The sequence below is a fragment of the Myxine glutinosa genome, chromosome 4, assembly GCF_964187855.1.
Source record: "Myxine glutinosa chromosome 4, kmMyxGlut1.1, whole genome shotgun sequence".
Taxonomy (NCBI): domain Eukaryota; kingdom Metazoa; phylum Chordata; class Myxini; order Myxiniformes; family Myxinidae; genus Myxine; species Myxine glutinosa.
The window spans coordinates 132658175-132674700 of record NC_136264.1 but is presented as its reverse complement, the minus strand read 5'-3'; the positions used below and the strand labels follow the sequence as shown (position 1 = coordinate 132674700).

The 16526-nt window shown below is 45.5% G+C and overlaps 1 protein-coding gene across 3 annotated transcripts in view; it reads right to left on the bottom strand.

The window, feature by feature from the left end:
- Positions 1-16526, bottom strand: part of LOC137425239 (forkhead box protein N4-like) — an 89584-nt gene that overhangs the window by 6534 nt on the left and 66524 nt on the right. For all 3 annotated transcript variants that reach the window (XM_068113453.2, XM_068113456.2, XM_068113454.2), the window contains exons 7-9: positions 10960-11056; positions 5939-6152; positions 4928-5314 (exon numbers count right to left, since the gene is read on the bottom strand). In XM_068113453.2, the coding sequence (XP_067969554.1) occupies positions 4928-5314; positions 5939-6152; positions 10960-11056 (698 nt within the window). The remainder of the gene's footprint in view (positions 1-4927; positions 5315-5938; positions 6153-10959; positions 11057-16526) is intronic.

Here is a 16526-nt window from a genome sequence, read left to right as displayed (position 1 = left end):
GGAGGAGGTGAGTCGGTCCGAGGAGGTGGTTGAGGTGACCGAAGGGACTCATCGTGCACACCGATTGGGTACAGGAGGCTCCAAAATTGCAGAACCAGTTGGGAGAGTGTGTTGGCTCCGGGCTGGATTACCCCTGGCATCCAGTGGTATACATTGGAGGATCGGGAGATAGAGCCTCGGGAAATTTGGTCCCCGTAGGGAATTTGGAACAGTTGCAGGGAGGGGCAGCACAACCTGAGGGGGTTGTTACCTGCAGCTGCAGTTTGGCAGTGGGAATCAAGATTTTTAAAGGGAAAAATAAATTTATATGGAAATGGGAATGTGATTTGGAGCAGCCTTGGAGGGAGTTGGTCCCCGGGCTGCGGGATTTGGACCAGGGGAGGTCATTGGGGATGGCCTCGGGCAAAAGTTGCCCCTTTGGAAATTTGGGGATGCCAGCCAGCTGGGGGCTGTGCTGGCGAGATTTGGACGTGGGGTCCAGCCATGGGTGGCATGGTATGACCTGGGCAACACGGGGGGTCTGGTGGAGTGTGGCGTCCCTTGTCCACCGGGGCGCCGCCCGAGCGTGTGGCTCGGGCCGGCAGGGTCACTGGACCCTGGTGGGGGTTAAGACCTCCATGGGGTCCGAGGTGGTTTCTCAAGCCTGGCATGGCATTTATTGAGGACCACTAGGGGGAGGTGTTGTGGGTCGGGCTTTGGTGGTGGCACCGCGGACGGCCAACTTGGGCCTGATGTGTTGACCACCCGGGCATGTGGCCTGACACCCTCCTCCTGAGACTCTGGGACAGCCACCATGTGGTGACCTGCCATGCTGTGTTGGTCTACAGACGCGGGTCGAACCGAATGGACAGGAATGAGATAGCCCACCGGACAACCATTGGGGCAACTGTGGAACGTGATGGTGTGAGAGTGACCTTCCACAGATGTTCCATTATGATTTATGGACTCTCAGGTTGGGAAGAGATCCATGGGTTTGTTGAATGGGAATTTGTAACGCGCCCAGCATATGGGCCATGCTCGGCTGGCATGCGTATGGCAAAGCATCTTTCTTTGGTGAGTTTAGTGAAATGTGAAAAATGGTTGGCATGGGTAATCTGAGGGTTAGATGCAAATTTAAGGGTGGATTTTGTAATGAGAAATGGTGGTCACTGACAGCAGTGACACCATTATTGATCCAGGTGTGTTTAGACCAAAGTGTTGGAGGCTGTGATAAAATTGACAATAGGCAGGATACAGCCTTCAACTGGTTGCGGGGGCGACTGTGCCAATATTTGGGACGTGGGGTTATGGGGATGTAGTTGTGTAGTCTGGGGGTCAACGTGGTGCTATGGGTGTCCGAGGTGTGTGGACCATGTCTTCTGGGTGGGACTCCTGGTGGAGCATGGCTGTTGACTGGACCTTGGTGTGGTCAAGTGTGGGTGGGCACTGGGGGCTGCATGTGGTCGGACTGGGGGATGATGTGAAGGTGCAGGGGACGTGGCTGTTGGGATGCCACGCACTGTGACCGTGCCTCCCAGGTCCGAGGCCTTGGGGATGGCGGAGTTGGCGGCAGGTGCTCACCACATTGGCCAGCTGAGGCTAGTGCAGCTGTGTTCCTCGCAGGGGTGCCAAAGGATGGATGGTGGGTCGCACCCTTATGGACACTCATGGGCCATGTTGGCATTTTGACTGCTCACCTTGTCCCGATGACCCTTGCACGGTAGAGGTGCGGAGCTGTCATGGCCACAGGTAGTTGTGTAGTGGAGATCACCGTTGGATGCGGACCCACATACCTGCCTTTATAGTGGGGAGAAGAGTGAAATTTGGAAAAATTTGATTGGTCCAATGAGAAATTTTGGGATTTTGTGGGTGGATGGCACTTTGGACCTGACCAACCGGTAATTACCTGCACATCAAGGTAGCGGTAAGGCCTTGATGTTTACTGTCCCAGGCTTCAGGACTTGCTATGGAAATTGGGGATAGGTAATTTGTAGTTGGGGGCGGGAGAGAGTGATGACATGGCCGGTGAGGGGATGGAATGTGTGCCACAGTGTCTTGGGGGTGGCGTTTGTTTTTGTGTGGTGGATATGTGTTTTTATGTGATCGTGAGGTTGAACATTGAGTATGAGTGATTATTGAGTTTTGAAATGTACTTTTGAAAATGGAAACGTATTGGCAAAATGTGAACTGGGGATTTCACATGAAGCAGGCCATGGCAACTCTTTTGAAACATCTTTTGTACCATCTATGGAAATGTGTTGAGAATTGAATGGCAGCGGGGGAGGAAATGTGTTTTGGGGATCTTGTGGGTGGGGAAGGTGTGTGTGTGTCCGCAGGTACAGATCAAGCTCTGAGGAGCGATGCCTGCGGCCCCCCCTCTGCGGCAATTACCCCTGGCAGCCAGTGGTATCTGGAAATTGGAGCTCGTCGGTAGAGGGTCTGGTTGGGCGCCGTGGGATAAAGGAGACTTCCGGCGACCCGTGTAGTTGCGCGGAAGCAGGAGGCAACGGAGCCTGGTGTGTGGAGACCCTCACCAGCGGGGTAACGGCGGAAAGGGCTGTTCGGCTGTCACGGGGCCAAGAGGTACAAGGAGGGGGGGGGGCAATGAACTTGTGAGTCAAGTGCCTTGTTTTTGGGACTGCTGGCACCACAGCCTGAAGCGCCTCCACCATCTTAGATGTGCGGTACCTCCCCGCTGCCTAGTAGAAATGATGCACACACATGAATATGACATCAATGCCATGGTCCTGCAGGGGGGTGTAATCAGTACGTACTTAGTAATGATTTTGTGTGCAAGGATTTTTGGAATGAGAATGAGTGGATAAGGGGTTGTATCGAATGAATGAGGGCGAAATACACTGAGCCATGTCACTCACCTGTAACACCTGGACAGGGCCCGTGGAAATTTAGGGGTGCATTGGGATGGCCCCACAGGTAAGGTTCCGTCTTGTGGCATCCACCGGGGGACGCAGTCTGTAGACTGGGGTTGTACAAATGTTTATTGGAGTTTTGAATTTTTGTAAGTTTGGTTAAGTTTTGTGGTTAAGTTAGTTTTGTGTGTTGTTTGTTTCCTCCCTCCGCAGGAATGACCAAATAAGATCATTGTACATATTTGCATGATTGTTAAGGGGGTTAGCTTGTTAAGGAGGATAGGTAAGTAGCTCCGGCTCACTTCCCACAGCCCTCCTGATTTATTTGATAGGTTAATTAAGTGTGAGACAGTAAGTGTTAAGACTGGAATCGTAGCGCCTGCAGTGAACCTAGCAGGAGCTATGGTTCCGGGTGGGGGGGTTGTCCGGGGGGGGGGGGGGGAGGGTAAAGGAATATCTAGAGCCAGGTAGATCTGTATAGGTAGGTATTCGACTGTCGCGATAGGGAATCAACCTTGTAATACGTTCTATGTTTTTAGGCGGTTTGTCGGGGTAAGAGTATACCTGTGAACATACAAGGATGTTTGTGTGTTAAATAGTTGTCGGGAATAAGATAACACCCCTGTGTGTCAGACCTGGTAATCATTCCTTTGTCCCTTATGGCAACGCACACATAAACACTGAGATAGGCCCTTTAGTGCAACATTAAATAGTTCCCTTCCCTTACAATGACCTTGGAAGAAGACCGGCAGCAAGCCAGATCGGGGCACCGCCGGATGGCCGCCGCCAGCCGCACCACCAGCTGGCCTAGCATCATCGCGTGAGACTAGCTATAACCACGCCCAGGAGGACTGTGATTGGTTGGCGCGGAAGGCATGAACCTGGAACCAATCAGCGCGGGAGGCGCGAGGAGGTTCGGCAAACGGCGGGAAGCTATGAGGCTCCAGTTGGTGGCATGCCAAGACTGACGGAACAGGCCAGGTTACAAAAGGGCACGCTGCACGACATTTTGTCTCTTGGACTCTGCGCGCTGGACCCCTTTGTATTGGAGATCTCTCTCTGTGCTTGAAGCTCTTGCTCTTCTTGTCCCTGATCTTCAATGGCTCTTTCTTCTTGCGTGCTGGACCTTCGTGCTTCATGCTGGGTGACGGTTCATCGTGGTGCTTGGAGCGGGATCCGGTGCTGTTGGTACTGGAGCGAGGGACCTCGTGGTGTGCCGCGGAGCGAGTCGCATCGAGGCCGGGTGGAGTGTGCGAGCGAGGAGGCTGATGTTTCTTCATGCTCGGAGCTTAGAGCCGGACGGAGCCGCAGTCAGACGACTGCGCTCGAACCGGATGACACACTGCAGACTACAAACAGATAAGGACGCACCACATTTCCCCAGTACACAACGGACATTAATTTTATTAATTCATTTTCCCCTGTCTCGTATTTGGAAGTCGGTGTGTGGGATCCCAATTTAGGATCATTATTAGATTTATTATCGCGTTTCCCTGTCCCGACCTTTATTTAATATAAACCCTTGCATTACTTTCCATTCCTTGTTAAACCCGTGTCTGTTTGAGTTCGTTCCCTCTCCAGGTAAGCGCTTTTGCTGCTTCTTCCTCCTCATTTCTTCCTCCCACAGTTTATAGCCGAATCCGATTTGGTCGTCGCCTCAATTAAAGGTGTTCGGTCTTCCGCGGTCCCTGGTGTTAACCTTGAGGGATTCGCACGACACTATGCTTTTTTTTTTTTGGCTTTTCGCTCCACTGTTTCACGACAGTAGCCCACCAGGTAGCTCATTCTGTCCCCCGTGCCTGTCAAATATATCTTCTGCTCTCGCTGACTCTTCCCTCCTCTCTACTTGTAGCTCTGCTTTTACGCATTGATATTGTTTGTATGTTTGTGCCTTGTCTGCATATACAGTTTTATCCTGTTGTCATTATGGCAACAGCTACCGTTTGTTTTCCAGCAATTCCATGAGCCTTGACCTGTTTTTTTTTTTTAATTAAGAGGACGTTAAAACCTTTTAATTGTATGATTCCATGGAATAAAACACACTCTTTTCTCGCCATGCCGCATCTTGACATCCTCACCGTGTATGTCGAAGTCCATGATTGAGGGAGTGAGGGAGTCCAGATCATGGTGGGGAGGCAGCTCCACCCCCAGAGCAAAGTCGAGCAGACTTGGGCCTGCTAGGGGTTCGGGCAAAGGCTCATACCCTCCAAGGAAAGCCGGAGAGGCGACTGGTGGGATTGGTGGAGGGGGTGGCGGGTGGGGTGCAGGTGGGTGTTGGGGACGATAGGCTAAGGATCCAAAAGGAAACAGCTGGTACGGTTGGGGAAAGATTGGAGTTGGAGGTTGAGGACTTGGATTGTGGTGTGATGCTGTGATTATAGGTGGAGCAAGGGAGGTAAGAGGTCCTGATGGTGTAGAGACACAAGATTTTGTGGCTGTGTCCACAATGAGATCATCAAGGGTTTCTGGGGAAGAAAAAGAATGGCAAGAAGTTAGTGGTGATCATTATGTTTGTTTATTAACAATATTTCTGATGGTTTTTTAAATTCTTTTTATTTGCGAAGTCAAGACTCATAGATGAGCAACATTTAGGCAGGAATCATGTTTGCTATACATGGACCAGGAACTGGACCTTTCCTGATGCTTTCATCAAAAGCAAGGTTCAAGCTTGATTTATGAAAAGTTAGTCAAAGAGAGATTAGTTGAAGTTATACTTAAAGTGAAAAGTTAGTTCAACTGGTAGTTGAAAGATTGTCTGGGCCATGGAAGCAGGAGCATATTTTTATTTCCGCCACCGAAGGTGGATGGAGGTTATGTTTTCACCCCTGCCTGACTGTTTGTTTGTCTGTCTGTCTGGTTGTTTATTTGTTTGTGAAAGAGATATCTCAAAAGGTTGTGGACGGATTTGGATGAAATTTGGTGGAGAGGTTGGGTATGTGACAAGGACGAAATGATTAGATTTTGGTGAAGTTCCACATCCGGATCTGGATCAGAGAATTTTTAAAGTGATTCTTCACCATTGAGTGATTGGGCTAAAACGGATATATATACATAGCTCTGTTGTTTCAACATAGCTCTGTTGTGCTCACCTGGGCGAGCCATGCTGCGGCGAACAGCGGCTGGGTCCTTCCTCTTCCACTTGAGGATCTCTTCTTCAACTTTGTCACAACGTAAATGGTTCAAGGCCCATAGGCAGCCTTTACGGGTCCCTGTTGCTCCGGCCATCTTGTTCTCAACCTTTTCAAAGCACTTATTAAGAGACAGATTGTGACGAACAGAATTCTTCCAACCATCTGGAGCCGTCTGATGAAGAATAAGGAGAGAGGCACAAGGTCATCGATAAGAGAATACTCTGTGTCGTGTCACATGATTCATTTCATCCTCACTACACATAGAAATATGTTGTCATATCCAGTGGAATACATACATTGAGAAAACTTATGAGTAAATGTTTTTTAACTGGCTTTATACTCCCCATACCCTATTGCATTTACTCTGCACCTATCTCATATTTCCACTTTCGCTACTTCATCTATCTGGAGAATATTATTCAGGACATGTGAGTTCATTATTTTAAAAAGAAAACATTCCCAGAACCTCTCCTCAATTTGTTATTTTTTAACACCAAGGACATGGAAGTATCACAGTAACCAAACTGCTCCATGTTCATATAACTCAGGAAGGTTTGGTCTGAAATATCTCATTTTCTTTCTAACTTGCAGAAACAGCAACTGGAAAACAAATTTCGACCGAAAATATAAAACCAACATTAACAGAAAAATTCCAAATGTAATTATAAAATTTTTAAAAACCCAACCAAGTCCAACAACATTTTGCAAGTTGCCTAAGGGTACCCCATGTATATGGTTTCTGTCTAGGTAGCATATCTGGGGGAGGGGGTCAGGGTGGAGGGAAGACCCCAATTCTCTCTATGTAAATTGTAAATGTGTATTGTGTAGCACCAGATTACAAATCATCTACTATGAAATATTGTTATGAATTAGGGGTGGAGGAATATCTAGAGCCAGGTAGATCTGCATAGGTAGGTGCTCGATTGTCGTGATAGGGAATCTACCTGTAATAAGTTCAATGCTTAGCCGGATGTCGGAATAAGTTGTATCTGTGTCCCCTTTACGAGGGGGCAAGGCATGCTAATTAGTACAGGGATTATGGGTAAAATTCCCTCGTGTGTCGTTCCCTCTGTGAGCAACCCAGTGTCCCTTATGGCAACGCACTCATACACATTAGATAGATCCATTAGTGCACACATTAAATAATTCCCCTCCGCCACAATAAGACTTACAGGAAGAACAGGCAGGAAGCCAGATCGGGGCACCGCCGATGGGGCCGCAGCCAGCCACATCACCAGCTGGCATAGCAACACACATCGTGCAAGGCAAGCAATAGCCACGCCCAAAAGAACGTGCAATTGGTTGGGGTAAGAGGCTGGCCACTGATTGGTGAAAGGAAGGTGGAAGGAAGCGGCACACTGATTGGCCACCGACCGTTGACACCTCGGCCAATCAGTGCGGAAGGCGCGAACACCTCGGCCAATCAGTGCGGAAGGTGCGAACACCTCGGCCAATCAGTGCGGAAGGCGCAAAATCACTACTTAAAAGCAGGTCGCTGATTAGAGGGGAAGGGCCGGTGACGTCAGGAAGTGGGAAAGACCACGAAGAAGTGAGGGACTGGTTGGTGGAGGAAGAGAGCTAACGTCACACCGTGGGTGACAAAATGACTCGCTCGTGGGCTTGGTTTTGTCTTGGCCGGCTTCCCTGGGTTCATTGCGGGCTCTTGGTGATTGGTCTTGGTCTTGGTGCTGTTGGTGTTTGGAACGAGGCTTGGTGCTACGAGCAAACGGGACCTTGCGTGCGACCGACGAGCAGAGCGGATGAGACCGGGGCGAGCGAGTGGCTCGGGGCCTGGCAGCGGGTGAGCGGGGGCACATCGAGGCCTTTCTTCGCACCAACCGGAGCTGATTCGGACGACACGCTCGAACATCGACCCGACGCTACACTGCCAGACAGATAAGCTCGCATTCACAAATACACGACGGGACATTTATTTTATTCATTCTCCCTTTGTCTCGTATTTGAAATCTGTGAGTGGGGATGTTCCAACCTAGAATTTAGTGTTATCACCGCGTTTCCCTGTCCCAATATTTATTTTGAATAAACCCTTCTATTATTTTCTCTTTCATTCCAAATCCCGTGTTCGTGTGAGATTACTTTGCAGGATTGAAGACTGCCGGTGAGATCGCTACGGGTAAGAGCTCGCCGCTTCTTCCTCTTCCTTCTTCCTCTCATGCTTGCATAGTAAAAATCCGTAATTGATCGTCACCTCCATTAAAGTTCGTTTGGCCATCCGCGAGCCCACGGTATTAACCGAGGGCATCCGCGCGACAATATAAATACTGTTATGTCGGTAGGGTAAAGCAATATCTAGAGTCAGGTAGATCTGAATAGGTAACATGCTTCATCTGTCGCGATAGGGAATCTACCTGTAATTTCTATGTTAGTCCGGTTTGTCGGGTTAAGATGTCCGCTTGTGAACATACCAGGATGTTCAAGTGTTAGATAGTGTAGGGATTAAAGATAAACCCCTGTGTGTCACACCTGGTAATCAAACCTTTGTCCCTTATGGCAATGCACTCATTTAAACACTTAGACAGGCTCTTAGTACAACATTAAATAATTCCCTTCCCTGACAAGGACTTCGGAAGAGAACAGGCAAGAGGCCAGTTCGGGGCACCGCCGCATGGGCCGCAGCCAGCTACACCTCCGGCAGGCCTAGCCACATCGAGTAACACGAGCTATGACCACGCTACAGGCCTGTGATTCGGTGGAGGGCACTGATTGGGTGGCACGCCAAGGCTGACGTCACTGCTGCAAGGTTATATGAGGGCGCGCGGAACGACATTTGCGGTCTTGCACATCCGGGGGATCCGGCTCTTCTTGCTTGCGCAGCATGTCTCTCTTGCAGTTCAAACTCTCTTGCGCAGCACGTCCCTCCCTGGCTGTCTTGTGCTCTCTGCGCTTTTCCTCTTGGTCTTCAGAGGTCCTGGTGGTCTTGGCTCGCCATCTGCGTGGTGCTTGGAGCGGTGCTTTCGGAGCGAGGGACCTCGTGGTGTGCGATCGATTGGAGCTTGGAGCGAGGCCTGGTGGCGCGCGAGCGGGGCCGAACGGAGCCGTGTTTGGACGGCAAACAATACAATACAAGACGACAGACGAGATAAGGCTGCACCCACACCCCACATTTACAAGTACACGACGTTTCCTTTTATTAATTAATCTTCCCTTGTTCGTTTCTGAAGTGAGTTGTGGGGACGTCCCAATTTAGGACTTTTATTTAATATCGCGTTTCCCTGTCCCGACCTTTGCAAATAAACCCTTGTATTATTTTCCGTTCCCTGCAAATCTTGTGCCGTTTGAGTTCGTTCGCCTTCCACAGTTACGCGCTCCCGCTTCTTCCTCTTCCCTTCTTCTCTTCCCGCGTTTGATAGTAAAATCCGTATTGATCGTCGCCTCCGTTAAAGCCGTTCTGGTCTTCCACGGTTCCTGGTATTAACCGGAGGGATTCGCACGATAATACAGTAATGTGTATTTAATTCACTGGTGGTTGTTCGTATGCAGCCTATGGCTGCGTAGCTACATCATTTTCTGGGGGTGCGCTTATGCTGCTAATGCAATTCCCCCCCATTACCAGTAAGCTGGTACTCATTTTGCCGACCTCGGCAGGATGACAGACTGAGTCAACCCACCTGGTGTTATTTCAACAGCACGACAGGGGCTCAAACGCAGGATCCTAAGATCTCAAGCCAGCCACCTTAACGGTTAAGCCCTTTAATTCACTGATAAAGTTTAAACAACTCAACAATATGCATTACGGTGATGTTCAAATACGAGTGAGAATAATTCGAAACTTTCAAAATGTTTCATCTCACTCATTTTAAGCAGAAGTTCAAACCAAACAACACTGAGCTTTGCAGTGGAGCGGAAGTGATTTTTACTCACGTCATGTATAATCAGCAAGGATGGTTGATAAAGGTGTTGTTAGCTGACTTCCAAGCAGATGGAAGATTGCATCGGGCAAATGATCGAGTGAATAGAGCAGAATCTTTGTGAAGTACAAGATGGTGTCTTTTGCCATATGTTCATAACTCCATTGTGTTCTATATGTCAAGTACCTTGATGTCTCCTAATACCTTTGTCCGACAATGATAGACCTTATGATACCAAAGGAAGGCCGATGCATTAAAAACAACTTCAGCAATATCACCGACTGACTTTCATGCAAAGCTACAGATTTGGGGATCACGACTGTATATACGGTAAGTATATCAGTTTCTTCTGAGTATTTTCATCCACCCACCATATTTTCTCATATTTTTTAATTGGTGGAGAGGGGTTGCATACTTATGGGATATGTTGTTGGAGGACAAACATTAGGGGCTATTTGTATGGACTCAAAAATGGTGGAACTTTTGACCACTCCGCACCCCTCAACCTCATCATCTCATAGAATCCCCGTACCTTCCGTCACAGCTTATTTCTATTTCCTCCCATCTTCCTTTCCCTCTCATGTCCCAGGCCCACTCGTTTACTCAATTAATCCACCCTCATCACCCCCTTACTGTATGTACTTAATAACTACATACTCCCTTAATTTAATAAATGCATTTTTAAAAAAATCAAATTTTAAATGATATTCAGATACCATTGCTAAGTAGAATGTCAAATTAAAAGAAATAATATGCCTAGATTAAGGACAATAGTTGGAGAAAGAGGTCCAAATTTCTGCAGTCTGTTCTGGTTACACTCAGGCTACATTTCTAGTCACATCGATTCAGTGAATTCACGAGTTATTTCAGGGTATGGACTTAAGAAACAGTCTGTGAGCACAGCCATTCCAGTAAGGCCAAGGTGAAAGTGGATATGTTGTGTCATGGCTCTGCTCCATGCCAATATGACTTGCATTAGAATTATATCATTAGGTGTGCAGCATGTGGGTGTTTCTAGTTAAGAGAGAATACGTTGATGAATTGGCTGTGAGCAAATGAGAAAGCGAATATGATTATACACATCAGTGAGGAAGAAACAATAAGACGCACTCTGAAGTATGGAAAGGCGTCCATGAGAAAGCTGTAGATTTCACTGACTGTCAAGCTGCCAGTCTTACTGTTCTTCAGTGCAATGGCGATGAGACAGCTTCAATAAAGGAATGAGGGAGAGAGGAAAGGAAAAAACAGGAACAAGAATTATACACAGATTAGAACACATACAATTACTATTATTACTCCTACAGATATGTACTGCTTCGTACAGTATAAAATGTCTCTCTGGAATCATGTATGTTTTGGTGCCAAGATATGACTTAGCCTGAAGGAGAATGCTCAGATGTCATCTTGCTTGGAAGTATTGTCACCCACTCTGATGACTGTGGCTGAAATTCAAGCCAAGGTGCTCAAGCAACGGAATAAATTTAGCTTTTGAGGGTCAGGCCGAAGTACACTGGTGATTTATTTAATAAATTGAGTATTTGAGGTTCAGGCTGAAGTTCAGCACTTTAGTTCAGCAGACAGTTAAAAGAATGGATGTTATCAACAGGACTTTGATTTAGACATGCTAACCACCATGGGTAGTAAGGAGAAGCCTGCGTTTCCGGTGTTGACCATTCATCAGTGCAAAAGAGAGAGACAGGATAGGGGAGAGGGTTGATCATGATCATGCAGGGTAGATCACCTGAAATTGTTGGGAAAGTTTTCACTCAGCCTGGGCCCAGATGGGGTAGATATAGCACGTGTGTGTATGTTTATGTATATTTGTGTATATGTATATATGTATATATGTGTGTGTGTATATACGTAAATATATATACAGTCACGTGAAAAAGTAAGTACACCCCATGTAAAGTTTTGACTTTTTCAACATATTTCAACATACAGCTATTTGATCTTCATTTCAACAATATTGATAGATAAAGGTGATATAATATAACAAATATCATGAAACATTTACATTTTGTAGTCCATTGTATAATTTAAATAAACATAAATGCAAATTTCGCATGTGGAAAAAGTAAGTACACCCCGACATTTATCACTACTTCAAATACCTAAAATGAGAATCAGGTGCACCAGCTCAGGTGCAAATGATTAGAACATCGTTAGAGAGGATCTTGGAGGAACCTGTCTTATTTAAACCTCAGACATTTAGTTTGGTTTGCTCTTTGTTGTTGAAGTGTGTGGCGTCACCATGCCTCGATCAAAAGAGCTCTCTGAGGCCTTCAGAAAGAAGGTTATAGATGCCTACGAGTCTGGCAAAGGATTTAAAAAGATCTACAAACAATTTGAAATCAATCATTCGACTGTCCGGAAGATCATCTACAAGTTGAGAAGATTCCAAACAACTGCCAACTTGTTCAGGCCAGGCCGCCCCAGCAAGTTCAGCCCGAGAGCAGACCCCAAGATGCTGAAAGAAGTCTCGAAGAACCCCAGAATGTCATCACGGGACCTACAGGTAGCTCGTGCCACTGTTGATGCCAAAGTGCACGAGTCTACCATTAGAAAGAGGCTGGACAAATTTGATCTACATGGGGGGTGTGCCAGGAGGAAACCTTTGCTGTCCAGAAAGAACATCAGGGCAAGACTAAAGTTGGCCAATGAACACCTAGGCAAAGACCAGCACTTCTGGAACAATGTGCTCTGGACAGATGAGTCAAAGGTAGAGCTATTTGGCCACAGTAACAGAAGACATGTTTGGCGAAAACCAAAGACAGCATTTGACCACAAGAACCTGATACCAACTGTGAAGCATGGTGGTGGAAATATTATGGTTTGAGGCAGCTTTGCTGCTTCAGGGCCTGGGCAGCTCACCATCATAGAATCCACTATGAATTCTTCATTGTACCAGAGGGTGCTTGAGGATAATGTGAGGCCATCTGTCGGAAAGTTGAAGCTCAACCGAAGGTGGACCTTGCAACATGACAATGACCCTAAACATACCAGTAAATCCACCAAGGAATGGCTGAAAAGAAAGAAATGGAGGGTTCTGGAATGGCCAAGTCAAAGCCCGGATCTAAATCCCATCGAGATGTTGTGGGGGGATTTGAAACGAGCTGTGCATGCAATTGTGCATGCTGTGCAACATTTTTTTGTTGAATAAATTATTGCAAAGTCAATTTTTCATTGTTTTTTGTTCAATTAGATCACCTTTATCTGTAGATACTGTTTAAATGAAGATCAAATATTGATATGTCCACATATGTTAAAAAGATTTTAAAAACATTTCATGGGGTGTACTTACTTTTTCCACATGCGAAATTTGCATTTATGTTTGTTTAAATTATACAATGGACTACAAAATGTAAATGTTTCATGATATTTGTTATATTATATCACCTTTATCTATCAATATTGTTGAAATGAAGATCAAATAGCTGTATGTTGAAATATGTTGAAAAAGTCAAAACTTTACATGGGGGTGTACTTACTTTTTCACGTGACTGTATATATATATATATATATATATATATATATATATATATATATATATATATATATATATATATATATATATATATATATACACTGCTCGTACCTCATAGCTTGTTAAAGCAGCAAAGCACAGTTCACATCCCATAACAGCAAAAATTGCACGTTCTGTGAGCAGTAATGTCCATCTGCCACATGAGAACATTACCTCTGCTTTACTGCTTCATCAACCAGAAGGTGACTTTGCAGTCGGGTGTAATAATAAACCAAAATATGGCCTTTCGACACAAATAAATGTACCATGGCGTTTAAATGCCACGAGCACATGCCTACCCCTTCATTTCCTGCCCAGATAGCTTCAGCAGTGCATACTCGAGTCTATTTTAAAGACCGAGGAAATAAAGCCACAAGCAAAGGATTGTGGAGTCATCGACCATGGTTTCGCTCTTGTTGGAGTGGCTGAAATTAAGTTAAAAAGACTATTTAAATAACAGATTTTGCGCTACCAGCGGCAGGTGAAAAGTGCCCGGCGAGCAGAACTGAATCACTGAAAATGCGCACACAGCGCATGCGCAGAAGGCCTCGTTGGCATTCATACGTCCATTTTGAAAGCTGCGTATTGTTTTCCTCTGCCTGTCCTACAGGCATTGTGTCCTATATGTCAAGTATTGACAAATTGAAAATGATCCCAAACAAGAAACTCAGCATTTTTAGGGATGTCATAAAGGACACAAACAACAGGCATGAATAATTAATTGAACATGTTGAACAGAGTGGTGTAAAAGATGGTACACCAATGGTGTTAAACTTCTGAAAAAACTTTTTTCCTTATACAGCCTTTCATTTTTATTTATTTTATTTGAATTATATACTCGAACACTGTAGAACACAAATCGCCCTGTTGGCACGACCAAAAACCTCGTTTTGCAGTACTTGGACAAATTATTATGCCATTTTACACCATCTTGACCAATCAAATTCACCGCTTGCGCTTTCGGGGTTAAGGAATATCGATATTCAGATAAAATCACGGCTCGTAGGAAGTATAGATTGTGCTCGGAAATGCAAAGCAGGAGTTGAAAAAACTCTTCCCATGTCTTTTTTCTCAAGACTGCGGTAAGGTGTGTGTGCTGTGTGTGCTGCGGTAAGGTGTTCCATAAACTCTCTGGTTCTTTCTTAATCACATGCAAGGTAATTACACCCTTACACCCTTATATTGCACATTTTCGAATTGTTTTTTTTCATGCATGATGAACCATCAGAAGCTAGAAGCCAACATGAAGGGGATAACTGAAACAGCCTGAACTCCATATAAATAGTTCGTTTTAGCTGTCATTACCTCCACCACCGAAGGTGGACAGTGGTTATGTTTTCACCCATGTTTGTTTGTGTCTGTCTTTCTGGTTGTCTTTCTGTTTGTCTGTGAGCATAATATCTCAAATAGTTATGGACAGATTAGGACGATTCTTGCTGGACAGCTTAGGTGTGTTATAAGGAAGAATTGATTCGATTTTGGTGAAGGTCCGGACCCGGATACTGGAATTTTAAAGTGATTCTTCAGCATTGAGATTTAAGGCCAAAAACGATATATAGCACGATATCTCAAAGAGTTATAGGCGGATTCGGACAAAACATGGTGGATGAGTGGGTAGGTGATAAGCTGATTCGATTTTGGATCAGGTCTGGATGCAGATCTGGCCTATCGGTGGGCTACAAAACGTAAACTGAATTCAGCCTGGCGGAGGAATGTGCTGCACCAAGTGCTGTTCTGGTTTATAAATGAGGTTCTCAGCTTATCAGGTATGAATGATGGTCTGGGCGAGGCTTTAGATATTACCTGAGAGACTGTATTGATCCACATGCAAAAGGTTCAGGAAATATATTCCTTATTGATCCAGCAGGAAAATATCCACTTTTGATGATCTCGTCTAAAAGCGAAACTTGTTGTTTGTGATCAGACTTGGAGAAAATGGATGAGTTCACATTTACTGAAATTAAGGTTTGCATAATCTTAAAATGAAATGGCTGCATGACTTGTCTGTTATTTAAAGGACCTGTTGTTGCACCAATTCTTGTGTATCGGGATGATGTTTGAATCCCTTACAATCGACTGTCAGGAAGAGTACATTTTATTTCCTAAGAACAACATTTTCTGTTCCATTCAATGGATCTCGAAAGCCTGGTGTAGTCAGGGCCCTTAGGGATATTTTGGGGCCGTTTGGTTCAAATTCTTCCAAAAGCACCAAATTTGGCCCAGATGTTGCCCATGCCATACTCTTTCGATTTTTGACGGGCGCCAAGACGGGCGCCCCCCCCCCCGGGGGCCCCATATTGGCGAAATATTAAATGGCCGCCACCCGGATTAGAGGAAAATCAGTTAAATAACCAAAAGGGTTGGAATCATGTATGATACCACTTTTCAGGGGTTTTCGAGGTCCAGGAATCCAATTATGATGTTATTTTGATGATTCGAGGTCAAGGTCAACCCTCAAGGTCATCTTAAAGGTCATTTTTGAGTCAAACATGTCGGTTTTTTAGTTTTTTGTCAAGATTTACGCGAGGTTCACCATTTTATGTTTCTGGGTTGGGTAATCGAACTCTGACCTTATTTTTGACAATTAGAGGAAATATTTACATGTCTATTTCCTAATTTTCAGGCATATGCAGTTCATCAGTCTAATTACAAAGGTACGGATTTTGATGTTTTATGAACTGTATGCCATATCCTTGTGTTTAATTTTTGTGCTTTTCTTTTTTTTCAGATAATGCCGTGTCTGTGAGTGTCGACATTCCCAGCTGCAACGGTGGTGCCTGATGCCATTCGGACCTCACGTCTACTAATGTGAACTATGTCTTCTACCGAAAGTATGAATTGGGAACTCTGTTGTCTTTGTCAATTGGACAAACCTCATGAAGCCTTGCAAACTCCGAAAGAGGAGGGACTTGAATCTCTTGAGAGAGATCTGAAAGACTTTAATGCTATTAGTGCCGATACTCGTCCTCCTGGTATCAATATCACAATTAGTCAGCTGAATGATGGCTCAGGTATTGCAGAATCTCTTAAATCACATAAGGCTAAGTATCACAAAACCTGCTGGAGTTATTGTAGTAGTTCTCGGGTAAAACGGGCGAGAGAGAAACTAAAGAAAGAAGCCGGTCCTCAGAATAGTGCAAAAAAACTCAGA